Source organism: Pelodiscus sinensis, chromosome 4 (genome assembly GCF_049634645.1).
Source record: "Pelodiscus sinensis isolate JC-2024 chromosome 4, ASM4963464v1, whole genome shotgun sequence".
Taxonomy (NCBI): Eukaryota; Metazoa; Chordata; order Testudines; family Trionychidae; genus Pelodiscus; species Pelodiscus sinensis.
The window spans coordinates 100,439,319-100,467,101 of record NC_134714.1 but is presented as its reverse complement, the minus strand read 5'-3'; the positions used below and the strand labels follow the sequence as shown (position 1 = coordinate 100,467,101).

General features: G+C 44.6%; 1 protein-coding gene across 5 annotated transcripts in view; it reads right to left on the bottom strand.

Annotated features, from left to right (window-relative positions):
• The window catches only part of SYT9 (synaptotagmin 9), a 173,650-nt gene that overhangs the window by 67,452 nt on the left and 78,415 nt on the right, over window positions 1–27,783 (bottom strand). For 4 of the 5 annotated variants that reach the window (XR_012903591.1, XR_012903592.1, XM_075927824.1 and 1 more), the window contains exons 2-3: window positions 26,450–26,801; window positions 18,064–18,610 (exon numbers count right to left, since the gene is read on the bottom strand). Coding sequence is in view for 3 of the 5 variants with exons in the window: in XM_075927824.1 (XP_075783939.1) it covers window positions 18,064–18,610; window positions 26,450–26,801 (899 nt within the window). In the remaining 2 variants the exon portion in view is untranslated. The remainder of the gene's footprint in view (window positions 1–18,063; window positions 18,611–26,449; window positions 26,802–27,783) is intronic. The other variant, XM_075927825.1, reaches the window with a different exon arrangement.

Here is a 27,783-nt window from a genome sequence, read left to right as displayed (position 1 = left end):
AGCGGAGCACCGTTCTGAGCGATCACTATCTGCTGTATCAATCATGGTTCTAATGTTCCAGCAACCTAATATACAAATAAATAGATGGCTTCCACTCCCCAAGATCTGTCTGTCAGGCACTGCATCAATCTAGTGCTAAATACACATTAAAAAACTGTAAATAAAAAAAAAAAGTTGCTAAGGAACCTGCCAGGGGCAGGGAGAAGGAGAAAAGAGAAATTTGAGAAACTGCAGACACTGCAATCGAGTGGATCACTAGCATGCTTCAGTGAAAGTCACAAGCAGGTGAAAATCTTATTATGTGGCATGTGATAACAGTTCTATTTTCATAATAGTTTTACCTCAACAGATGTACTTGTCTCTGGATTATATTTAGACATCTGTGGCTGGCAATTTTAGGGTTCTCTCAGCTGGTGAGCAATTTTTCTTCCCTAGTAGACCATACAAGAGGCTGTATAATATGTAGGATAAAAAGAGTGCACTTAACATAGGCAAAAGGATCTGATTGTGATAGGTACCGAAAAATGAATCAAGCATTCTAAAAACTAGGAAAAGTCTCTCCCTAAAAAGGCTTTATTTTTCTGTACTTGACAGAGCCAAGGGTACGTCTAGACTGCATTGCTATTTCGGTATGGCAGAAGCATATTAAAAGCGCCCACTATTTCCCGAAATAGCAGGCGCACTATTCTGGCATCCCTGTAGCCCTCGTTCTACGAGGGTTAAGGGATTTGTTGGAATTGTGCCTTATTTTGAAATCTAGTGCTGTGTAGAGAGAGCCAAATTTCAAAATAAGCTCTTTCGACTTAGACCCAGAATAAGTTACACAATTTGCATAGTGCAAGTTGCAGAGCTTATTCTGACAGAAGGGTGCTGTTTAGATGCACCTCAAATAGCCAACTTGGGAAAGGGAGTGTTAAGAATTTTAAGTGTTCTTCTAGTGGCACATGAGCAGACCTGTCCAATAGATGTTTTAAGGGAGCTGCCTGTGTTAGCTCTGCTGTTATATAACTAATTACTATTATGGACATGATTTTGTCATGGTAAAATTAAGAAAAATTTAAGGAAAAGTCCTGAGATAAAAGGACAAAATCAGAGGATGGTCATAGTGGTTCATGATGGTCATTTGTTAATCATATTAGGAGAATTTAATCAGAATTAAATATAAATTAATCTGATTAGCAGTTAGCATTCAGCATGGCAATAGCATAGATACATTTGCAAGTTATAATTATACAATAATTAAGAAAGATAATAACATTAACCCTTTGATTTCAAAGGGATCTAAACAGGGACTAAGCAGTAATGCTGGGTAGCACTAAATTTATGCACAGGCTTAAGAGCTTTACTAAACTAGGGTGCGTCTACACTTCACCGTTATTTCGAGATAACTAGCATTATTTCAAAATAATAATGCAAATGTCAACCCATCCATTCCATTATTTCGAAATGATTTTGAAATAATGGATGGCTTATTCTGAAATCTGTAAACCTCATTCTATGAGGAAAAATGCCTATTCTGAAATAGCTATTTCAAAATAAGGTGTGTGTAGATGCTCTACTGCTGCTATTTTGGAATAGCCCCTTGTAAGGCAGAGATGTCAAAATGTAGATCTATTTGAATGTAAATGCAAAAGGTCTGATGTATATCACCCTGTAAAATAGATCAACAGTGCAAAAGGACTGCATAATATATTTGTCAATGAACTTGATTTGTAAATGTCTGTATGTTTAGAATATGCCAAGATTTGCCATATTTCAAGATGGAGTCTGAAACTCCATCTTGGATTTAGAAGCTTCTGATACCATCCATATCAGCCATAAGTTCTGTCACGTCCGCAGGTGACTGTTGAGATTTAAAACATCATTCAGCTGCCAGTTGTCATTTGCATAATCCATGAATATTCAGTAGCATTCCTACCAGCCAATTACTTTGAATCATGTGTAAAGCGCATCCGTGTAGTATCCAATCAGTTTGAACTTCCAAGGTGATGAATATGCATGAGATCAAGCTATAAAGGTTCGATCAGGGCGTCGCTTATCCGTCGGGTTTTAGGAATAGGCTTAGATTGGAATGAAAGAGAGTGAAAGAGGTCGTGTACAGTTTCTAATGGTACTCTAGCTACCTTTTCCTCCAGGGAGTCTGGCGGAAGGTCAGTTCTCCTACTTAGGTTATTTAGTTAGTTAGGTAGTATTAGATAGTTAGATCTCGTCGTCGTGTCTGTATGTCAGGTCGCGTTGGTCAACGCATGTCGGCCGTCATTGAGTCTGTACGTCGGGCGCGTCGAGATTAGTGTACGGTTTTATTTTTAGGATAGGATTAAGGATAGGTAGGGCACAGAGTCGTCCATCGTCTGTTCCGGTCGCTACCGAAGCGTGAGAAGGGAAGCCGGCGAGCAGAGATTCAGCGCAAGGCGAATCGTCGGTCGTCGAACCCAACTCCAACGTCGAGGGATCACCTGGCTGTTCCTCGCCCGAGGCTCTAAACCAGCCAGAGGCTAGTAGGTCGCCAGTACCAGACCAGCCGACGAGGGATCACATGGCTTTTCCTCGCCTGAGGCTCTAAACCAGCCAGAGGCTAGTAGGTCGCCAGCGCCAACCGTCCATCATCGAAAGACTCTGGCGTAGGTATAGGGACCTTAAGGGACTTCACCTTCTGGTCTAATTGTAGTGGAAACGGGGACTGCCCCCGATGTTAAATGGAGGTATTGCTTGTAAATTTAACTTTGCATAATATAGTCTTGTGGTTATCAGTTTAAAACCCAGACTCAAGTTTTCATTTCAACGCGCCACAAACACGCTAACCGGTGATTAGATATGGAAAAGAGTGTCCCATCCTGAAATACCATCCCCAAGTGGATTGGTCGGGATATTAAATTATCTCTCTGAGAAATGTCCTTAAACACCCTTGACATTTCCTCATTCTGTTCGACATACAGGTAACACCCTCACCAGGGCCATTCTAAGTTATTCCTCCCCAATGCCTCCCAGTGACTAAAGCTATGTCTACACTGCAGGGAAAAGTTGGAAAAAGATACATAAATTGCGAACTGTAATTTGCTTACCTTTTTCCGCTTTTCTTCTGAAAGAGGCTTTTCTGACATTTGGCCAAATGTTGGGAAAAAACCCTCTTTTAGAACATCCCTTCTTCCTCGTAGAATGAGGTTTACAGGGATGCCAAAAAAAACGCATCTGCTTTTCTGAATTTTTTTTCGGAAAAGCAGACGTGTTTCTTGGACATGGCAGAGCTTTTCCGGGATACCTCCAATATCGCGGAAAAGCTCTGCTGTGTAGAGATAGCCATACTGGTGCAATTGATTACTTCAGCTTTTCATCTCCAAAGACATGGAATAGCATAGCGTTGCTCGGAAATCAGATTAATTTGGTCATCTCATTTTAATCAAGCGTTTAAGCAATGTATAGTGGGGTTAATGATAGTGGCAGTTGAAAGCTGCATGTAGAGTTGTGAACAAGAAGCTCTTTCCAATGCACAGCAACGTGGTTTATTGGTTCTAGGGAGTAGAGCTGGACTTTCCAACAGAACTTTTCCCATCAGAAAATGCTAACCAGTCAAAAGTAAAATTTTAGAGTAACTAAAACAATTTCTGTGAAAGTTTGTTTGAACTTCCCTGTCCCCAAGAGAACAAAAAACATTTTGAGAAGGCCAAAGCATTCCACTTTGACCTTTTTGGAATGGACCATTTTGATTTTCTGTATCTTCTACTGGCAGAACTCTATTGGTGTTTTCTGTTTCTAAGGGCTATGATACTATAAAAGAGACAGTTCTGGAGTGTAACATTGCTGGGGTTTGAATTCAAATCTAGAGCAAGAGACATATTTTGTTCCTGGTTTCTCTCAATTTGTCAAACCAAAACCCCAGGCAAGACTGGATTAAAAATCAGTGATTTAAAACAAAAATAGAAAATGGATTTTTTTATTTTAAATCAGATTTTTTGATAAAATGCTTTTTGAGGAAAAAAACTAAAGATAGTTTTAATTAAGATACAAAATAGCTCAAAGATATCTCATCATGGAACAGGGTTTATAAATTTGAATTCTATAGTATGAGATAGTATATTCATGTAATGTTTAAGAAAAGTTTTGTAATTGAGTTCCAATAGTTCATGGATTAGGGACCCAATTTTGGGGTGTTCCAGAGTCTTCTGTATAGATTATTTAGGTTAATCTTTCTGTCTATCCAATGGGACTCAGTGTACAGTGTAGAAGATACCATCAGAGGTGTTTAGTTTTGTAGTACTCTAATTGTGGATTTGTATTTCCAGAGATAACATGCTTGATAGCAGCAAAAATGTTTTATGTTATACATCTATATCTATCTAGCATATATATACAGAGAGAAAGTGAGAGGTAAGAAATAAACAGACCTCAACCCTATTGTCCTGCTGCAAATTTGTGCACACACAAGTCATTCCCTTATCTCTCTCTTGAAATGCAAACTTTTTAAAAAGTTCAGTGAACAGAAGATTGCTGGGGAGCAGAATAGATCTGGACAAGCTGAAGTCTGGAGATAAATGTGAGAAGGGAGGGAAAGGCAGTAGAAAAGAGGGAGAGACAGCAGAAATAAAAGTGAAACTGTTTGATCAGCATATTCCAAAAGTATTGAGGTCTTTCTGAGTGTAGCCTTCATTGATTTGAGATATACCATTCTCTCACTAGAAGTGAAAACCTGTATGTGATAGGGCGTTTGACCTGCACTGGCCCTTTAAGGGAAAAATCCCAGCCCTGAGCAAGGACTGAGAACAAAGCTCCAGCTGAGGCAATTCTGCTAATGAGGGCCCATCTGGGGGCTATTTAAAGAAGGACTCCTGAGGGGGAGAAGAACTGACTGCTGCTCTGGACAGAGAGCAGTAAGGACCTGACTGCCAGGGAAGCAGGAGGCTTCCTGGAGGTAGAGCAGTGCTGGGGAAGCTCTGGCCAAGCAAGCTCCCAGACTACTAGGACTACCATTGCTACTAGGGCTGTAGAGAGGCAGCCAGGGTAGGCAGGGGCAGCAGGTCCACACCCCTTTGCCAGTGATGAGTGGCCATTACAAACTGCAGTTTGCCCCTGAGGCAGGGGCTAGATGAAGACTAGCAGTAGGTCAATGAGGCAAGGTGGGTACAGGGGAACTGGGTGTTCCCTGAGAAAAGGACTGGGGGCCCCTGAGGAGAGGAGGACCCTGGAGTGTGCAGTGGAGTAAACAACACCTTTTCCCCCCTCCCCCCGGAAGGGGGTGCAGAGACACTGGAGTGGGCACTGCTGGAGGGCAGTGTCCGGAAGAATACGCCATGGTCAAGGAAGAACATGGAGAGACACCAGTAACAGGGAGCTGTCCTGCTAAACAACAAGCTAATTCCCAAAGCAACCAGCTGGAGGCGCCATGCTGGTGAGTCTGGGTATATTTTAATAAAGTTTCTCTATCTGTGGATAAGACAGGTATGCATGCAAAAATGCAAACAACAACAAAGAAATGCAAGGCCTTTTTAGCCGAATGAAACAACCACATGAAAAATGTTCCTTTGTAGTAGGAAGCTGCACTGAAGATGTCTGAACATGCAGGATCTTCAAGTTGATCAAACTTTTTTTATTTCATACTTCCTAAGGACTGCCTGTCTTCCTTCTGGACTATTCTTGAATTCTCATGTTTAAGCAAAAAATATAGTAATGCTATGGTACTAGCATTTTTTATGCAGTTGTGATAAAAATAAATACCTGAAAGACAGATCTTCCTTTTACCATTTCACCTTTAAAGTAGTATTGAGTGTCAGTGGATGCAATTAGTAATATTATAGGAGCAGTACTGTAATGATAATTAAATAACAGCATTGACTTATTGGCTGTGTCTACATTGGCACCCTTTTCCGGAAAAGGGTGCCAATGTAGACACAGCCATTGGCTACGTCTACACTGGCCCCTTTTCCGAAAGGGGCATGGTAATTTCAGAGATCGTAATAGGGAAATCCGCGGGGGATTTAAATATCCCCCGCGGCATTTAAATAAAAATGTCCGCCGCTTTTTCCCGGCTTTTAGAAAAGCCGGAAAAGAGCGTCTACACTGGCCCCGATCCTCCGGAAAAAGCGCCCTTTTCCGGAGGATCTTATTCCTACTTCAAAGTACTTAAAGGCGGCAAAATTTACGATATGCAGTAACAATGTAGAAGATGAATGAACTTTCCTCCCAAAGATGTCCAGTTTTTTGTTATCCTTGTCTGGGAGGGAATTCCTGAATTGAGGCGCTTTGTTTCTATGTTGGGCTGTGTCAACTACCAGTGAATTAAGCTGGAGGAGGTTAAACAAGAACTCCAGTCCTTTGGAGGGAACAAAGTACTTTTTCTCCGCCTTTTTACTCATTGGTGGGATGGATGTTGGAGTCTGCCAGATTTCTTCTGCAGCCTCCATGATCACCTCATCGATGGGGAGCACGATTCTATCCCGATGCTGAGGATGTAAATTCTTTGGTAGCCGATGTTGTTTTGTTTGCATTTCCCCCAACTGCACCTCTTGACTCTCTGAAATACATTTAAAGAGATCCTGAAATTGTTTCAGGTCATCAGAAACAATTACCGCCTCATATGGTAAAGATGATGAATGGCCCATCGGCGATGTATCTGGCTGAGGGTCCTCCAGTTTGGACAACTGTCCTTCTTTGGGTTCCGATTGTTCCAATTGAGTCGTTGGACTCTTTGAAGGTGGTGGAGGTGAGCGTCACTGAGGTCCAGGGGCTAAAGAGCGGGGGCTGGGTGATCGGCAGCAACATGAGGACCTCCTGTATGAATGTGACCTCCATTCATGGCTAGGGACATAGTAGTATGATTTATGGCAGTGCCCATAGTACCATTCTGAACATGTAGGTGACGAGCATCTAGAAGATAATACGCTGCTATGTCGGATATAGTAGCCATGACGCGGTGATCGTATCGGTGATTGTGGGTGGCGTGATGAAAGTCTTGGTGAAGGAGAACACGACAGACATTCTTCCTTGATCACAGTTAGAGCCTCTGCAGTATTGGTGGTATGGGGATGGACTATGTCGAGGGTGGTCTCTATGCTCCCGTGTATAGGCAATTGGTATTGGAGAGTGCGGAGGTGGTGGGGAGGGAGATGGCTCAGAAGAAAAAAATCAGAGGGAGACTGAGGACTCCAGTGAGAATGTGTCTTTGCGGCAGCCTTCCTCGGTGCCATGGCATTGTCTGCTGTCGGTGCCGGATAGTGCGGTGCCAGCAGCACTTCTCCCAGTGCCGGCAAACATGCGGGTGCCACTGTAGTGGGCGGTGCCTGCGCCGGCGTCAATGTCAGTACTGGCAGAGATAATGCCGAGGCCGGTACCAAGGATGTCGGTGCCGCTGTCCCAGTTTGCTTTAGCGGCCTTTCCGGTGCTGACGGCGCCAGTGATGGTCGCACTTTTGGTGCCGAACTAGCTGATTTCTTTGGCTTGCCGCCCAAAGTTTGCCAAGAGCCAGAGGTGGCCATCCCAGACATGCCAGGTTTATCCCCTGAGCTCACTCTCGCGATTGGAGTGGCTGGTAGGGACCGAGTTGGGGATGCCGAGTTACTTACTTTGAAGTGGCAGTCCCAGGAGACGAAGCCCTGCATTTTTGTATAGGGTGTTCAGCGCTCGCAGACACAGGGGCGTCAGAAGGTTGGAGCGTTTTGTCAAACAATATCATTTTTAGGTGCATTTCTCAGTCCTTCTGAGCTCTGGCAGTGAGCTTGCAGCAATGGGTGCATTTTTGTGGCACATGTGCCTCACCCAAGCACCTGCCTCGTGGCAGATGGTACATTTTTTAAAACCTGGAGAGCCAGGCATTGTAGCGTCTTCTTATTTGTTGTTGTTCAGATTTAATGTAGTTATTATTTTATTTATGCACTTATTTATTTATTTGAGGTGGCTGAGCCACAATGGCTAAGCCCCTTAAAACTGTTTTGTTCTTTTTTTTTGTCTTTTTAAAACTATAACTAAACAGATTGAGAAGAACTACTACTATCAACTTGTGAACTATTTAGAGATACTTGTTTGAGGAATGCTGAGGAAAAGAGGGAGCTCCGTCTGCGACCGAAGGCAGTTGAGAGGAATTGGGCGGGGCCAGGCCATGCATATGCGGTCCAGCGGAGCATGGCTATGGCAAGTCTCCAATCTGCGGCGCTGGGACAAGCCCGACACCAGTAGTGGCTCGAAGAGGAACTCAGTAGTGGACAGTTTTGAGCACTGTATCAAGAACTGGCCTAATCTGATTAAAGTTTGTGAACAAAATCATGCAAAAAAATTAGATGGTGCTGTCACAGCCAAAGTTCTCAACATCAGGTTTAAGAGAAATGTTGAGTACCCTGAAATCTATTTCTGAAACCTTGAATAAAATGCAGGGAAATAGCTGTTTTATTGCTGATGCTATTGAAATTTGGAAGGAACTGAGATCTTCAAAAGAGAAATATGCAATGACAGTTAAAATTACAAGCATTAAAAAAAAACGGGACAAGCACTATCTCCAACTAATTTTCTTGCAAATATTCTCACTATTTGGTACAAGGGTCAAATCTTAACTGCTGAAGAAGAGGAGTTGGCTATGACATGGGCATACAGCAATCATCCCTCCATAATGCAAATTATAATACACTCAGGGTGAACCAATCAAGACATATGTTTGCTGATGATGCATTATGAAAGTTACAACAGTGAATTGATAGAAGTCACTTAAGAACTTGGATTCAAATACCGTTGAAGTGCTAGTCTCACTTTTAACAGCAGTAGCTTCTTCTGCTAGTGTAGAAAGAATATTTTCTTCCTTTAGACTAATTCCAAATTCAGAAATCATTTGAGAATTAAAAAAGCAAGAAAACTTGTGGGTTTTTTTTCCAGATTACAAACAGGAAGACAAGTGAGTTTGTGCATATGCCAATATTTTAAGTTTCTCATGTTGACCTGGCTAACATAGACAATTTAATTTAGTTTTTTAATTTCATTTAGCTATTTTATTTGAAAACAATTTTAACAAAAACAAACTTCATTTTAAAAAACCTGAATGTTTAACTAAATTAAAAAAATCATATGCTTGTATTATTGAAATATTATATATTTGCTGTTGAAGAAAAAACCCCAGACTACATAATGTTGTTGTTTTAGTTAAATAAAACAATTTAAATGTCTGTTTGGTGATGTTCTCATCCTAACACAGCATGGCAAGTAAATCCTCCAAATATTAGTGATTAACCTGTTGAATTGGAGACAGTTCACTTCTAAATGACTTTATAACTAGCTACTTTAATTACCTTTGGTAAATGAAATAATCAAACAATCATTCATTTTCTGATATAGCTATAAAACTAATCGGAAAAGTTTTCAAAAGAAATCACTGTTTAAAAATGTATAGTGTGTACCATCTAAAAATGAAACCTACATCTAAATCTGAGTTGTGAAGACTATGTATTAAGGTTATAACAACCAACAAGAATGCACTTTTATGTAGAAAACCATTATTAAATTGAGTCTTCCTGACTAGTGATTTAAATAAATTTGATTTAAATCAAATCCACCCTGTTGTCCCAGGCTCAACCATTCTAAACCTTAGAGCAGGGGTCCCCAACCTTTCGGGGCTGCCGGGCGCCCAGGGGCAGGGCCTCTCACGTGCCAGGCGTCCAGGGGCGGGGCTACTCACGCGCCCGGGGCCACTCACGTGCCACAGGCCGGTGCCGCACACGTGTGGCGCGCCCGGGGCCAGCGCTGCACATGTGCCGCATGCCGGGGGCAGGGACGGCCCAGATGATTCGGTGGACATGCATAAAAGCCCCAGCGGGCGCTATTTGCCCCTCGGGCACCACGTTGGGGACCACTGCCTTAGATCATTTAAAATCCAGATCTGAAATCTGAAGCATGGGCCCATCACTTCTATAGACAAAGCACTTGCCAAAATAAGGCAGTTTTAAAAAACAGGCTGAAATATGTTGCCACACTGAAGGTTTCACTAACCATCTTAGGTAGAGTTGGATGATTTGCAATCAGAATCACTGGTTGTAAAGTGTTGAGGGAAAAATACAGTATTACACAGTAGATTAAACCTGGCACTCAGAGCAGGGGCACCCTAGTTCCAATCTTACCTCTGCTACTAAGACAGTGTGTTGCCTTGGGCAAGTTACTTACCCTCTCTTGTATCTGTTTCCCTTTCTATAAATTGGGGATAATATTTACTAACTTCTTTCCAAGAATGTTTTAGATTAGTTCATGTTTGTATAGACCTTTAAAAGTGACAAACAGCTGAACAATAAAAGTACCACCTATTATGAGTTTTTCTGGAAAGCATTGTTCCAAGGAAAGAACTTCCTGCATATGTCTCCATGAAGTAATATTCTTTCCCAAAGTGCACATTATTAGAGCAAATTAAACTGCTCATAGCACATGAGTAGTGCAGGTAATTTGTGGAGTAGCTTTTAAAAAAGTCCCTTTTGTTTGGGAGTTGAATACAATTTTTAATTTTAGAAAGCCTGGAAGATTTCTAGGTACCCTTCAGAAACTTACACCTGAAAGGGCATGTCTACAATAGGAAATAATTTCAAAATTAAAATCAAAATAATTCCAAAAATAACAAAATTGAAATAGCGTGTCCCTACTACAAAGGAGCATCAAAATTATTCAGAATTATTTTGAAATAGCATGTCCACATAGATTGGAGCCTGCTTTGGACTTAGGGCCTTCAGAAGCACTCCAGGGAGGGCACCAGAAGGGAGAACACTTCCTGTGGCTACTTGGTCAGGAAAGCTACGAACCATGCTTTCAGGTGCTCCTTCTAGGGCTGCTTAGGCCAGTGCAGAGCACTCAGGCCCATGATGCTCTGACACAGGAACCCCTCGGTCCTTATCACAAGGTTTCTGGAGCAGCCTGCCTTACTCAGGAATCCCTGGTAGGACACCTTCCCACAAGCCTAAGGAGAATGGAGTCATGGAAACATAGCAGTGCCACATTCAGCCCAGGGTCATGTCCACACTCAGACAGCATCCGCTCCCAGTCAAGTGCAGCAATGTAGAGGAGACTCCTCTTGTGCAAGAGAACCTGCTGGGGGAAGAAGAGGGGACCCCAGTAGCACTCTCTCCAGCATGCAGCCTCTGCTACTCACACACACCTTCCCCAACACCCTCCCCTCCAGTTGGCAGGGACAGAAGTTCTCTCTCTGCGGGATGCTGCCAGTGCCAGACCCGGCATGTACAGGACACGGAAAGAAGCCAACTGCCCCATCCCTTCTTCCCGCCCGCAGGCTCCTGGCCTGGCCAGCACCTTCCCATGCCTGCTTGTCCCCTAACCATGGATATAGCGATGCGCCCCTGAGGTATCGCTATACTGCAGTGTCGGGAGGTGGCCCTTCATGACCCCTTCTACCTATTCCTGGGGGGAGGCACTCTGGAATGCACCACCCTCATGCTCTAGCCCGCGGGAGGGACGTCCGTGAGACGAGAGAAGCCAATGCTTCTTGCCCGACATTCCTCTGCCCTGGGCGTACCTAATTCCATCCTGACTGTTCAGGCCTCACACCCTACGTGCCATCTACAAACCCCAGGGATTACAGTTCACCCTGAGCGATCCTTAAGTGCTCCCCTTTCTAGTCGGACGCCCTTCAGGGCGGCTGAGTTATTGGTAAGTTTATCACTGCTAAGAACCGCGCAGCTTGGTTCAGTTCTGGTCGAGACTCTGCCCAATGTTTGCTTAGGGTGGGGCAAGGGGACCCGGGCCCACCCTCTCCTCCGGGTCCCAGCCCAGGGTCCTACGGGTCTAGACATCAAAGCCTTTAAGGCTGGGGGGAGGTTCCTTGCTGCAACCCACCAACCACTTGGGCCAACGCCCACCCTGGGCCTCTTACTACCGTGCCCGCACTCACCCTTGTGCACTAGGGTCAAGGGTGCCGTTCTTGGGGACGCCAGCCACTTCACCTGCCGAGGAGTCGTCGGACTGTCCAGCTGCTACTGCCTGCTCTTCCCCTGGCTGCGGAGACCGGTCTCCTGCCTGGAGGGGCAGCTTGCCCGAGTCTCTATCCCGTGGGGGGGGGGAGAGGATGTTTCCCCGAACACCCACGCTGCTCCCAGGCTATGGCCCAGGTAGACTTCCACCCCATTTGCCTGCTGTGCCACTGGCATTTAAAACGCCTGGTGTCTGGCGCGAGCATGTGCTGCAAGGGCATGGAGGTGGGGTTAGGCGGCTGCAGCCCCTCACCGTGGTGCCCAACCGGTGGCGGGGCATCTGCACTCTGTCACATGCAGTGAAGTGCCTGATGATTGGTAAGCAGTGATCACAATACACCAGCTGACCAATCATAGTTGAGGGGTTTTTTTTTAAATAGACATCGCATGAAAGCAGGGTTTCAAGGCGGGATTGAAAAAAAGACAATGGGAGGGGCTTTCTGGATGTTTATGAGGAACTCCTCCCATGAATGTGAGTGGTATGAGTGAAAGAGCATAAGTGCTCTTTGGGTATGTCTACACTGCATCCCTAGTTCAAACTAGGGATGCAAATGGAGACAATCGAACTAGTTAATGAAGCGGGGATTTAAATATCCCGCGCGCCATTAACATGATCTCGCCGGCGCGCTAGTTCGAATCACAGCTGATTCGAACCAGGAAGTGCGCGCCGGGACGCGTTAGTTTGGACTAAAGCCCTTAGTCCGAACTAATGTTACTCCTCATTTTTTGAGGAGTAACATTAGTTCGGACTAAGGGCTTTAGTCCGAACTAACGCTTCCCGGCGCGCACTTCCTGGTTCGAATCAGCTGTGATTCGAACTAGCGCGCCGGCGAGATCATGTTAATGGAGCGCGGGATATTTAAATCCCCGCTTCATTAACTAGTTCGATTGTCTCCATTTGCATCCCTAGTTCGAACTAGGGATGCAGTGTAGACATACCCTTTCATATTAGCATTGGGTTAACCACATAGAATAGAGAAGTCTTACAGATACAGATAACATCCAACTGCACGTATCATACCCAAAGTTCAAAGATAACTACATTTGGAAGCTGCAAAGATACCATCAGTGTCATCTCTCTTGCCACAGCAATTTACTACATCATTTAGAAAAGTTTTCTAAGTCAAGGTGCAATCGGTGACAGTATTGGTTTTTCAAACGGTTGTACCATGAAAAATACCTGACATTATTTAACACTAACACAGACAGATAAGGAAGAGGGAAGCAATGCTATCAGATGATACAAGAGGTCATTCCTGTTATGTACTCTGATTGTGCATCCAGCTCATGGAATTATATTAGTATCTTTTAAAATTTATCTGTCTCGTAGGAAGACTTCTTAACAAAGCCAAATAGGCAAGTGCACAAATATTTTGCCATTGTACGTACAGCACATAGCAACTACTAAATTGTTTATCACACACGATACTTCAGTGAGACACATACTTTCATATCTGCTAAACTTGAAGCACTAAAAGTTCAAGATAAGAATATTCAGAAATATTCAGTCGTGTCCCCATCTTGAAATATCAACGGTCTGAATTTCAGAGGTGCTGAGTGCTTGCAGCTGCTCTCACTGATCTCAGTAGAAGAGGTGGGGGTACCCAGCATATTTGAAAATCACATTCTAGGTGTCTCAAGTCCGACATCCAAAACCGCTTCTGAAAATGCTAGCACAGCGGGGAGTAGAAGTGAGTGAGTCATAGTTCTCATTTATTCCCATCCTCTAAGTGGAAATCATCACTCAGTTTTAATTTTTGTTCTCTTAAAGAAAGAAGTTAGTGGAAGGATTTGCTACACAGCAAGGTGACAGAGGTTAAAGCTATAAATAACAAAATGAAGTCATTAGGAAACCAAATGTTCACAGTAGAAACTGATTCATTTAAGATATGCAATCTTTCTGTCTGTCTATATAGCAGCATGGTCATGTTTAGTAGCTAATTCCCTTGAAAATATTTTATTCTTTGGTACATGGCATGTTAATATATGTGAATTTTAGTATTTTATGGAGAAGGTAATTCTCATTTATGCAGAATGCTGTAAGATGGGGTTTCATGTGTTGTGCGGATAAATTAATTATTTTATTTTAAAGTTTAAAACCTATTCCTCTTTTTCCCTGAGGTTATGTGTGTGTGTGTGTGTGTGTGTGTGTGTGCGCGCGTGCGCAGTGGCGATAGGGGCAATGAATAATTGTACCCACATGCTGCTGGTTTATGAACTTTTAAAAAAGTCTTTAGAATACAAATTTCAGAGGTTTGAGAGAGCATTAGGTTGTGCAGTTAAGATCAGGGCTAATAATAAAGATAAAAGCAACCCCTTCTCCTACATCCTAACAGTCAGAAATCAGACTAACTTGCCTGAGAGAATCTTACATACAAAAAAGCCAGTCAGACTGGCTTTCATGTTCATCTAAGGCTGATCTGCTTAATTATGTCTTCCATTAAACACCCCTCTGCTGGTGCCTGTAAGGCAATCCCTTCCACTTCTCTCTGGCTGGAAAAAGCAGCGCAACACCAAAAAAAAAAAATCAGCTTTATGCTCAGAGGGACTAAGATTAGAAGACCTGTTATTTAACTATCAGATTGCTCTCTGCTGGGAGGCAATCCTCACCATAGATTCCTTCTTTGTGCTGTGGAAGTGCTTTATGTTACCATATGCCTATCCAGCCCTACTAATGTAATGCATTCAATGTTATTAGAAAGAGTCTCATAGTCTGGGATTGTACTGCACTCTGGAAGGAGAAGATTTGAAGTTTCTATACTTCACTGGAATTGTAAGCCTTCAGGCTTGTTTGAGAACAGGAAGTAGACACGTTGATGATGTGGTCTAATGGTTGAATCAAATGGCTTTGGTGTGGTGAAACTGACATATTTCCTATATAATCTGCAATGTCCACTTGAAGTAGACAATTTTGTTAGGTATTCAGCAAAACCGGATTTGATGCTCTATGTTACATTTACGTGTCAAACTGGACTAGATATATTGGACTAATAAAATAGGAATTAATGTAAGATAATGGGACATGGGATGCCTGGATATATAACAGGGAAGAGCAATAATTTTTAATGAGGGGCCACTCCAAAATTTTGGTAAGTGGTCAAGGGCCACACTTTTCTATGGAGAGGGATGAGGGGTCTTGGATGGAGGTTGGGTTCAGAAGGGATCTTAGGATTGGGGTACAGGAGAGGGGGGATATGGGTAAAGAAGGGGATTCTCAGTGTATGAAACTCCCCCCTCCCATCACAGAGAGGCAGATGGTGCAGCCAGCCGTTCTGAGACCTGAGACTGCTTCCTGCATGTGGTTCCAGTGGGGTAGGCCATAGACCGGATCAAAAGATCCAGCCCCCAGGCTGTATCTTGCTCACCTCTGCTATATAATAGAATGAGGTGCATTAGAAACTGACGTAGATGTACTTCTGCTCAGAGGCAATACCAGAACAGTGGGTTTGGCTGTATGATGCTTACTTCTGCTCTTTTGTTGGGTTCTTCAATGATTTATACTTTGCAAACGCCCACTGAATTCAGTGGGTTTACCTTGGGTGTAAGTCAGCATGGCATATGGTCCCTTTTGAGTTTGATGTCTGAAAAAAATAAGAAACTCAGCTGCTGCCAAGGTTTATGCAATTCCTGCTCAAAAGAGTTAATCAACTCAGATTTACTGGTAACTCAGCCCAGTTTTGCTTTAAAGGTTCATGAACCTTGCCCTGTATTCAGATTTGTGATGAAATTAGGTGAGTTTTGTACAGCTCTGCTGAATTCCCAATAGGATTTGAGATTTTGCTGGCAGTCCATCTGGCAGCTAGGAAACACAGATAAAGGATTGAATTTGAATTTGCTGCAACTCAGACCAACTTCTTGAATTATCCTAGGCTAGTGTCAATTTTCAATATGCAAAGTCTAATCTTTTGTATTTTTGGAAATGTTAATTGGAAAATCAAGTACTACAGAACATCACTGGTCTGAACTCCTTATCTAGAAAACAACAGTACCTGAAACTGGGTTATGTTTCCTGGTGTGCATCATTTACATTGAAAAAACTCTATTTCTCAGAATGAATTCCATGTCCTTTGTTCTGTTTGGATAAGCATCTTTACTGTACTCTGAAATGCAACTTGACTACAGCTCTAAGAGCTATAGATGGGCCTGCACTTCAGGGACAATTCAGAACACATGGAACTGAAGAGTTTTAAAAATGTGAACTCAAACACAATAGCTATATTGGGAGGACAGGAGTGCCTATTTCCTTCAGGTGAAGTCGCCCATGCTTGAGGGCAGAGGAAAAGGCAGGAGCAGGACCTAATGGGGCTGGAATGGGCCCGGGAACTCCCAGGACCTTCTGTCCCAGCCTGGAGCCTGCTGCTGCCCTTCAACCCTTCTGGCCAAACCTCATTCCCTCTCCAACTCCTCCACCCTCCATTCGGATGAAGCTTCTGTTTCACCCCATGCCCTGCTAGGGCATCCAATGCGTATTCTGAACTTCACAGATAAGAGAGCTTAAAATAATGACTAGCAGGAAAGTATCCTTTTTTAGAGTATTAGAACTGGAAAGGATCTTGAGTAGTCATCTAGTTTAGTTCCCTGGCCTCATGGCAGGATTAAGCTTTATCTAGATCATCCCTGACAGGTGTTTGTTAACTTGTTCTTAAAAATTTCTCTAAGTAATTTATTCTAGTGCTTAATCAACCTGACAGTTAGTACATGGATAAAATTAAGCATGTGATAAATGCTGTTCGAAAAAAATGTCTAAGTCCCACTGAAGTCAAAAGAAACTTTAAGTGGTCTGCTGGGACAATTTTTGTAGTGGGGGTACTTACTGAGAGCCATTAAATCATACAGCAAACCCTCTATATGACGGAAACTGCTTCAAGCTGGGGGAGAGTGGCAGCATGCTTAGGCTTTGTCTAAATTGCTGAGCTTTTCCAGAATACCATAGGTATCCCAGAAAAGCTCTGCTGCATCCAAGGAACACGTCTGCTTTTTCAGAACAGTTTCTGAAAAAGCGGATGTGTTTTTCTGGCATCCCTGTATTCTTCTTGGTGAGAGGAATATGGGATGTTCCGAAAGAGGAGTTTTTTTTCAAAATTTGGCCCCATGTAGATGGGCCAAATTTTGGAAAAGCCTCTTTCGGAAAAAAAGTGGAAAAAGATATGCAAAGTGCGGTTCACAATTTGCCTATCTTTTTCTGACTTTTCTCTGGAGTGTAGACATAGCCTTGGTTCCAACACCTATGACTTTAAACACATGCTTAAATGCTTTTAAGGATTAGGGCCTAAATGACATGCACTCTTTTTTCAGTTCTTGATTTACTGACACTACAGGGTGGAATTCACAAAACTGCAGTCCCATAAAACAAATGAAATATTTATTATCTTCTGAAACCAGGGAGCTCTGAAATGCATAGGGCTCCTTTTTGAGAGACGTATAAAGCCATTGACTCTGAAAATACTGTCTGTTTTGTAGCTGATGCCCTGAAAGTGTTCCTACATCAGCCCCAACACCAAAGATTGGCAAGACTGTAAGAATATTAGTAGATTATGGTAAAGATATTGCCCTGCTTCATTTTCTAATAAAGTTTACTTTAGAAAATTCTCCTACTAGGCAAATATAGTACTTTTGACCTGCCTCCTGGAATGTACATGGTGAAGGTCTTTATATGGATTTGTGGTTTCATATCCCGTGTGACATCTTCAAACTTTCCTCTTATTTTAGATTGTGGCTACTAACTGCTGATGCTAGGTTTGAACTCAAATATTCCCTCTGTTTGTAGGTTCAAGGTCAGCTGACTTTGTCGGAGTGATCTTCTATGGAAGGTTGAAAGAAGCAAAAGTATTCAGTTTCCAAATAATACAAAACACAGAAAAGTAGATAAAGAACAGAAAATGTTACATTCTTTGGGGTAAGTGATGGTTAAAGAACAGATTTTTGTGGCTTTCCTTCCCTATAAACAAGATAATGATTAACCTTCAGTAGCTACTACAAAAGTACATTTCTAATGCTGTCCATGGATTGAGGTCAAATGCTGAGAGAGCGAGAGAGAATAAATCTACTATGGAGAACTTTTATCATCAGTTAAAACAGTTTAAGGCTATAAATTATGATATAAAATCTCATGAAAAGTTGTCATACTCACATTTGTGACATATTCAATATCCTTCCAAATATTACTTTCCCTGGGAAAGTCTGCCAAATCTAAAAAATTATCCACTATCACTTGGCCAATCAAGTCATGTCTGGAGAATCTGTCAAAGTCATACACAGAGAAGTGGAGTTTCCTTGTGGTCAGATCATTGTACGGAACGGGAAATAAAAAAACTTCATTGAACACTGGATTGAGGGTCTTTCTATGCACTTTAGTCTGGTGTTTTGTTTTTCTATCTGGAAGCAAATAGATCTTTACATAAGGGTCTGAAGTTCCAGAAAAGTCCTTTGCTGGCAGGTTAATAGCTTTGTGAATTTTCACTATCAACTGCTCTAAGTCACAATCGTATTTCAGAATGAAGTTGAGTTTCCCACAGGCCTTGCTGTTATTCCTCCGTCCATCATCATTATCCACTGATCTTTGCTTATACAGCTCAGGCTTAATGCGCCCAATCCCAGTTGTCTGCTCCTGTTTTTGAAGATGCTGGATGCTGAAGTCAGGGTTCGAGAGATTAAGCTGTCTTCGGATTGAATTGTGCCTGAAGGGAAAAATGAAAGAAACTAAACTGATTACATTGCTAGGTGTTTTAAGGTTCTGGTTTGCAGACAGGACCAATTCTTTGATTTCATTTGGCTTTTCTTATCCAATATTTTTGGTTGTATGATGCCTCAGGGTTTGATTTTTACTTCTACATGCCTATAGAGCAGGTGGTTCTCAAAATGCAGTCCATGGACCACTAATGGTCAATGGCCACCTTACAGGTGATCCACAGGAAGGATGCCCCCAAAATGGCGTCACTCTAACTGCCATGCTGTGGACCAAAGCATGGCTGCTCATTCTCCCTGCTGGCTCGGGCATGTGCTGTGTCTACCAATGGCAGCCCACCCCCACCAATGGCCCTTCATTGACAGCTATGGCTCACACCACAGCATTCCTCGAGTTCCAGCATGGTGCATGCCACTGCCCAGCAAGCCCCTGCGACCTCCTACCCCACCACCATGTGCCGCGTGGCCTCCTCCCTTCCCCCTTGGGACTGCCTCTGGAGCGCAGTGTCCCCAGTCCAGCTGCGCTGTTGCCTCCATCTCTAGGCTGCTTGTTCTTTGTTACAGCAGCTGCTGCTGGGAACTCTTGCTTCTGGGGGCTGCCCAGGAGCAAATCTAAATCAGGGGCTAAGCTTGAAACGAGCTCCGACCCCTGGCCTCCGTAACATGGGCAAGGGAGAGAGTTTCCAACCACCTTGGGCTCTCTGAGAAAGTTGCAAAGAGCAACAGGGTCATGGGCCTTTGGGAGACTGGCCAAGGATGGGGCAGTGAAAGGGACAGGAGTGAAGATGGTCCAGTGAGATTTATTATCTAGATGTGGTTACAGTGATTGAAATTTCCACTATACAAGAAGATTGCAGAAATCAAATCTGTAGTCATTGTATGGTAGTGGGACATGAAAGCGGGATTAGGTAAAACCCTTATCCTATAAGTTGGATTTTACATTTTCCTCCAATTTGTACAAAGCAATCATGCAACCAACTATAAAAACAAAATTAGATAAACATAAAAAGGAACACCCAGGAAAATCTTAGAACAGGATTAGTCCAAAAATATTTATGTTGAATATAATCAGCATTATTTTCTCTGCTGTTACCATTTCCTGAAAGTGTGTGCATTAAAGTATTGTCTCTTATAATTCATCTAATTTTTCTCCCATGCTGCACAGCAGAAGCATAATTATGTTGTTATGCATTAGTAATTCCATGACAAGATATTATACCACAAATAAGAAATCATACAACTTAACCCCTAGCATTCTTTATTACAGCATCTTAATGATCCGTAAAGACAAATAGGGGTTGCTGCTATAGGTGAAAAAACTAAAGTATGGAAACTTGATGAAGGTCACACTGTAAAGCTCATAACTGTTCAGTCTAGAATGTTGATATCCTGATTCTCAGTTCTGTGCTTGCTAGGAACTGTTCCTCACCCACAGTATCTTAGGGTATGTCTACACTAGCTCGTTAGTTCAAGCTAGGTAGGGTAATTAGGGCAAGCGGAGTTGCAAATGAAGCCCGAGAGTTAAATATCCAGGGCTTCATTTGCATGTTCCTGGGCGCCGCCATTTTTAAATCCCCCTTAGTCCGAACTCCGTGCTCGCGGCTACATGCGGCACGGAGTAGGTAATTCGAATTAAAGATCTTAATTCGAACTACCATTACTCCTCATTCCTCATTACCCTACCTAGCTCGAACTAACGAGCTAGTGTAGACATACTCTTATACAGTTTGCATCTCTGAGCGTCCATCTTATAGCTGTTCAAAAACCAAAACCAAAATCAAAAAAGCCCAGCATACTATAGCAGAGGATCAAACTGTATGCATGAATCAAAATTAATATGATTTATATTCCTGTCGTCCAGTCAGGGTTTATTTATTTTCCAAAACTGACTTAAGTGAGATGTTTCCCCAAAGGCCAAAATACACATGTAACCCAGGGCTGGGCAAAATATAGCCTGGGGGCTGGATCCGGTCCACCAAGCCACTGGATCCAGCACGCGAACCACCTTGCCGAGATCCTCGGGCATGCAGCTTTGTGTGATCTCCTCGCAACCAGCCCAATCTTCAGCACCTATTGGCCAGAAACAACCAGCTAATAAAAACTGACCTCAGCAATCTCTCAGCTGTTTCCAGCCAATAGAGCTGAGAGATTGGCTTGGGAGCTGGGGGTCTTAGAAGCCTCTTCCCCACCCAGAGGTGAGAGCCACGTGGAGTGAACAGCCTGTATTTTCAAGCAATCTGGGGTTGCAGCAGGCAGGGAGCCCAGCCTGGCTGGGACTGCTGCCGGTCTGCTGGCTTAGGTAAGCACCTCCCAGCAGGGCCGGCTCTAGGCACCAACAAATCAAGCACGTGGTTGGGGTGGCACATTTCCAGGGGCAGCGTTTCCAGGTAAGCTGCCGCCCCAGCAATGCTCAGCCCCGCCCGCCCCACCTATTTTAAAGGGCCGCAGGAGCTCGGCTCTGGTTGCATGTCCCCGGGAACTGGCTGTGGAACTGGCTGCCTCAGCCCCCTTCGCCAGCGAGAGAGCGCTCCCTGCCGGCCTCCCAGCTCACTGTGTCCGCCCTGACCCGCCCCGTGCCCCTCTGGTTCCGTGCTGCCCGTTCCCCGCGCCGCCTCTGCGCCCCGCACCTTGCTCCCCGGTCCCCCTGCTTTCTGTTCCCTGTGACTCTCTAGCTCTGCGCCACCCTTGCACCCCGCACCCTGCCCCCCCCCGAACCCCACACCCCTCTGGCTCTGCGCCCCCTCTGCACCCCACAGCCCCTTTTCCCTGCACCCCTCTGGGTCTGTGCCCCCCACTCCCCACACTGCCCCTGGACCCCGATCCCTCTGCCCCTCCCGTTCCCCACGTCCCATTCCCTATACCTCCCCTGCACCCTGTTCCCCCATTCATCCCTGCATACCTCTGGCTCTGCGCCTCCCATTCCCTGTGCCACCACTGTACCCCCTCCCCCATTCCCCACACCCCTCTGGCTCTGCGCACCCCAGCACCTCAGTCCCCCTGCTTCCCCCAGTCCCCGCACCCCTCTGGCTCTGCATCTCCCATTCCCCATGGTGAACCCTGCTCCCCCTGTTCCCCATGCCCCTCTGGCTCTGCACTGTCCCTGCTCCCTGCTCTCCCTTTGGGTTGGGAGTGAGGGGTGCTTGTACATAGAGAGGGGCTGGACAGGGCAGGGAAAAGGTTGTTGTGACCCAGCAGCAAGTGAAAGGGGAGAGGAAGTTTACTTGAAGCGCCTTTGCCTTTATGGAAAAACAAATAATTAAAATTATATTGGCTATTTATAGGGCTAAAACGCCGGGACAAAAATGAAAACAACAACAAAAAACATTGCGAAGTGCAAACGTGTAAAAGCCAACAAAAAAAGGGGGGGGGGGGGGCAAAAATTTTGTGCTTGGGGCAGCAAAAAATCTACAGCCGGCCTTGCATCCCAGGCAGAGCCTTCCTCTGGCACCCCTGCCCTTCCCACAACCCAGCTCCCTCCCCTAGGTTACCATCCAAACCCTCTGCGCCCCCCTACCCTAGGTCATAACTCCCTGCCAGACCCTGTACTCCCTCCTACACCAGGCTGGAATCTTTTCCTGCACCCAAGCACCTTCCTCGACCCTGCACTAAGGATGTTAACTAGTGGTTAATTTACTAGTTGAGTAGTCGACAGAATTTCCATCAACTACTCAGTTAGTCAATAGGCACTTCCACATTCCTCCTTTGAAATGCACAAGAGCCCCCACTGGAATGTGGAACTCCGGGTGCAGCCCAGGGCCAGGAGGAAGTCCTGCTGACTTCAGGCTGCATGCCGCGTGCTAATTTTGAAATGTACAAGTGTCCCCAGCAGGGGCTCTTGTACATTTCAAAGTGGAAGTGCCTGCATGGAGCCTGGAGTCAGCGGGGGACAGAGGTGTAGTGAAGGGAGGCGGGGGGATGGGGCAGTTGCCCCCGGGCATCACACTAGGGGGGCACCGGACTCGGGTGGGACCAGAGAGCATGCTGCTCTGGCCCCCATGATGCTTTGAGCAAAGACCGGGGAGCTGGGCACGTGCTGCCTCCCTCTACACACTGTGAGCTGAGGCAGCCAAGCTGGGTGGCAGGAGTGACGACTTTAAATGTAAGATTTCCTTACCCAGGCTGTCCCATTCCTCTGGTGCCTGGCTCTTCAGGGAGGAAGATGGGAGGAAGGAGATTTGATTGGGGGGGTGCTCCTGGTGCTGGGAGTGTCTGGCTCTGGGGGAGGCGTGAGTGCATTGGGATGGGGGAGCGCTGCAGAGAGTCTGGCTCAGAGGGAAAGGTGAGTGCATTGTGGTTACTTCTAATTATTTTTTAATAAAAGATACTTTCTAACAAATGGAAAAACTTTAAAAAACAATAGTGTGGGAGCACTTTAAAGACTAACAAACATGTAGATAAGGCATGTCAAACTTGAAGCCCACTGGGGGCCACACAAAGAAAACTGATAGCTTTCAGGGACACCAAGGAAAATGTACTTCTATCGGAAATTTGTCATTATTTATTTTTATAGATTATGTTTTAAGGTTATCTTATAATATTTTTCAGGTCCTGTTTTAATTTAATACAACAATTTGATGTGAAAAATTGTTATCTGCTCACATAAAATAAAGGGGGGGGGAGCGGGACTGACCTGGGCACATGCCACATGAGTGAGTCCAGCTCTGGGGATTCCATTTTGCCTCCCTCTCCCTCTCACCCGCACAGCCTCCCTTGAGCAATTGTGAACTGCTTGGCTGGTAGACACACGCACGCAGCATTAACACATCTACCAGCCAGGCAGTTCACAGCTACATACTGATACACCTAATTATAATAAAACTTATCTAATTAGAAAATACTGGACATTTTATATGTCCAGTATTTTCTCAACTTTTTTCCCAGACAGAAGCCTCAAATACTGGATGGTCCGGTACAAAACTGGACACCTCGCAACCCTACCCCTCCTTGCATCCTCCCTCCTAGCCAGATACCCTACCCCCAATCTGCTCCTGTCTCCTGGAGTGTCCATGCAGCGCTGGGTTCCCCAAGCCTTGGCCCACGCTGGCAGAGGATGCAGCCAGGTGAAACACTGAAAATTTAGTGTTTCGTCTTACAACTTTCAAAATTCCATCTTACAGTCCATTTATCCCATCCACATTCCCTTAACTTGCTGGCAAGAATATTGTGGGTGACTGTATCAAAAGCTTTGCTAATGCTGGCACTGGGGGCTTTGGGAGGACCAGAAACAACTTAGTTGAATATTCACCAGTTGCTTAATGAATATGCAAATGACTGCTACCGGTCCTCCAAAAGCTCGTGAATGGATTTACTGGTCCCCGTGTCAAAACGTTTGGGAACCCCTGATCTACATGACTTGTTATTCCTTAAAGTACTACTAGACTGTTTGGGTTTTTTTTAGGCTTTTCCTGTTGCAGACTAACTCGGCTACCCCTCTGAAGCTTATAAAAAAAAGTTTGAGACACACTGCTCTATACCATTCCTTTTGGCCACCCTATTTCCTTTCTCCTTTGGCGAGTTGGGCAGGCAGGAGTTTTGGTAAAAATATATCAGATGTGCACAGAGTACACATATATCAGATGTGCACCAATTTTGCCTTTGCCCCTGTGCGTATAACACTCTCACTACGCCTCTGGCGGGGGACTCAAGAGTCCCACACACCTTCATGCTGCACTGCCGATTTGAAATGTCACGCAGAACCCGGGGTCAGCTGAGGACTCCCCAGCTGATGCTGGATTCTGCAGAAATGCTGCACAGAGTCCAGGATCTGTCCCCAGCTGACCCCGGGCTCTGTTTCTGAGACAGCGTTTCAAAGGGACAGCACCACACAGCTGACCCAGGGATCAGCTGTGAGGCGCTGCCGCTTTGTTGGAGTACCCTCTCCTCTCTTTATCTGAAAGAGGCAGCAGGGGGAGGGAAGGGCAGGAATCCACTAGTCAACTGACTATCCGATAAACATTTGCTTATCGGATAGTTGACTAGTCCTTAACTTCCTTACCCTGCACCCCAAACTCCTTCCCATCATAACCCTGTCCTTCACCCAGACACTATCTCAGACCCCACACCCTCTTCTGCATCCCAGTCCTTTACCCAGTGTGCCTTTCTGTACCCAGCCTCCATCCTAGACCCCACACTCCCTCCATAGAAAAGTGCAGCCCTTGATCACTTTCCAAAATCTTGGAGTGGCTCCCTACCAAAAATTATTGCCCACCCCTGGCGTAACCAGTAGAGAATGGCCCTCTATTGACATCTAACACCAGGGCTACGTCTACACTGGCCCCTTTTCCGGAAGGGGCATGTAAATTTCAGGAGTCGTCGTAGGGAAATCCGCGGGGGATTTAAATATCCCCCGCGGCATTTAAATAAAAATGTCCGCCGCTTTTTTCCGGCTTTTAAAAAAGCCGGAAAAGAGCGTCTAGACTGGCCCCGATCCTCCGGAAAAAGTGCCCTTTTCCGGAGGCTCTTATTCTTACTTCAAAGTAAGAATAAGAGCCTCCGGAAAAGGGCACTTTTTCCGGAGGATCGGGGCCAGTCTAGACGCTCTTTTCCGGCTTTTTTAAAAGCCGGAAAAAAGCGGCGGACATTTTTATTTAAATGCCGCGGGGGATATTTAAATCCCCCGCGGATTTCCCTACGACGACTCCTGAAATTTACATGCCCCTTCCGGAAAAGGGGCCAGTGTAGACGTAGCCCAGTGGTATTCTTAGTGAACCACAGAGCATAGGGCATACTACTTTTACAGGATTTGAAAACAGAACATTAGCTCCATAACACAGCTTTCAACTACCATTCCTTTCTGAAATCAACCTCGCAGGTGTCTGTATGCACGACATGATGTCCTGCATCCACAGTTATGGTAATTCCCTCTCCACAGACTCCAAGATCAGAGTCTGACAGAGCCTCCCTTACACTGCTCTGCAGAAGATGGCAAAAAGATATCGAAATGTGTCTTATGTGCCTTTGCTCCTTCGTATTTGTGGTGTTTGCTGGCTGAGTCCAGGCTGAGTCTTCTCACATCTAAACCTGGGCCTGTCAGCAATTTCTCAGCCTTTAGTGGCTGTTGCAGCACCTTATCTTAAAGTACAGCCTGCAGGCAAGAGCCTTTGCCAAACCACTCAAGTCAACAAGAGGTTATTCAGAAGCAACACGGAGAGTACTGTATCTTCTCCAAATCCAATACATCTGCATTGGCTCAGAAATCCACTAACTGTCGTGTCACATGCTGCTCCTTTTTCTGGTTGCATGCAGCCTAATCCTTTTATCACCTGCCCCTACCACTCTCCCATTCTTCCCCTCCCCTTTTACTGTTCCCTCATATGCTGGCACTTTGGTTCCTTGCCTTCTAATCTTTCTCAGTAAGTTTTCCCCCACAGTCAAGGCTCTGGCTAAAAGCTATCACCTTTAATGCTGTTTCTAATTCTCAGAAGTGTTTCAGTAGCCTGTCCTATTTTTCTCTTTTGCAGGGCCCTCAGTATTGATGATGAGTGCAAATGAACCTAATTTACAAGGTTCAGTGTAGGCTGTTTTTTGTTCTACAAGTACTAACCTTCTTGCCTATTTTGTCCAGTGTATAAGGGGGAGACACACATGATGAAGTAGTTTTTCATGTTGGGAAAAAATGGATTGCTTCTGTGGCTACTATGGAAGCACCTTCCTAATTTTAAAGCCATCCATCATCCAGCTCACCCCAACACACAAATTATTTTCTATCACCATGAAAGAGTGAGGCAAGTAAAACATACATATGTAATCAGCTCTGTCGGTTCTAAACTGACTGTCTTGGTCTCATCTCCTTTCATTGTGATTATCATTAGAAAGAAATGACAGCTACTGACCGAGCAGAAGAGGTTGGTTCTGTGATTTGGCGATGCATTCGGACATTGTGCACACAATTCTCCTTGGTCCCAGCCTGAGCATCTAATGGAATATCAGGGGAGGTGTGGCTAATTTTCAGGGAAGACTCTGGGTAGGAAGTGGGCTGCCCCAGGTAATCCTCACTGTATTCATGGTCATTGGTCTCTGTGTCTGTATAGTTCAGCGATTCTTGCTTTTTGTCTTTGCTCCCAGAGGGTAGGCCACGTTCTCGCCAAGGGATCCAGCAAAGCTTCCAGGACACAAACAAAGACACACCAAAGAGAGCAAGTCCACAGGCTGTGACAACTAAGGACAGCAAGCTTACTGAGATATCTGCAAAGAAAAAAAAATACAGAGACATGTCATATTTTCCCCCCTCTTGGGGTACAGTGCTGGTGTGGCTCCAAAGGAGCACACTCTATGAAACTAATCTTTCTTTTCATATATTTATTCTACTGCATTGCAAAAATTAAGAACTGGTAGCAGCAACATTCAGGTCATAGAAACAGAATAAAATGTTTTTTCTCCATTTTCCCCAGAAAAATTAACTTTCATTAACATCATTTTGAAAATGTATTATTAATATTGGACACAGACTCTGTAAGTTCCAGCTTTCAATAATGCTACAAGAAAGAATTAAACATCTTCTCATGTGATTTTCATCAGCTTAAACTACTCCCCATTCTATCCTGAAAGAAAATGCCACATTTGGGAAAGCTTCTCTGCCCTATTCACAGAAGTTGGCCCAATTAAAGGTACTAGCATTGCCTGTCCCACTGTGATAGAAGACATACACATGGGGTACGTCTAGACTACAGGGTTTTGTCGACAGAAGTTTTGTCAACAGATACTGTCGACAAAGCTTCTGTCGACAAAGAGCGTCTAGACTACATTCAGTTCTGTCGACAAAGCAAGTTGCTTTGTCGACAAAACCCTGTAGTCTAGACACAACCCTACATGCAATAACACCTTCTGTCGACAGAACTCTGTCGACAGAAGGCGTTATGCTTCGTAAAATGAGGTTTACCAGCGTCGACAAAACTGCTAAGTTCTGTCGACGTTCTGTCGACAGAACTCAGCGGTAGTATAGACGTAGGTATAGTTTTGTCGACAAAAGTCCACTTTTGTCGACAAAACTCTGTAGTCTAGACACACCCATGAAGTCCTCCCTCCCTGCTCTTCCCAGGGGTGGGGAGGCTTGGGCCTGCTCCTCTCTCCCTGCTGCTTCTGGGGGTGGGGAAAGATTGGGGCTGTGCATCATCTTCCCTTCCCACTGCCCTGGGGATGGTGGGACAGGCACATGGGCATGCTCTTC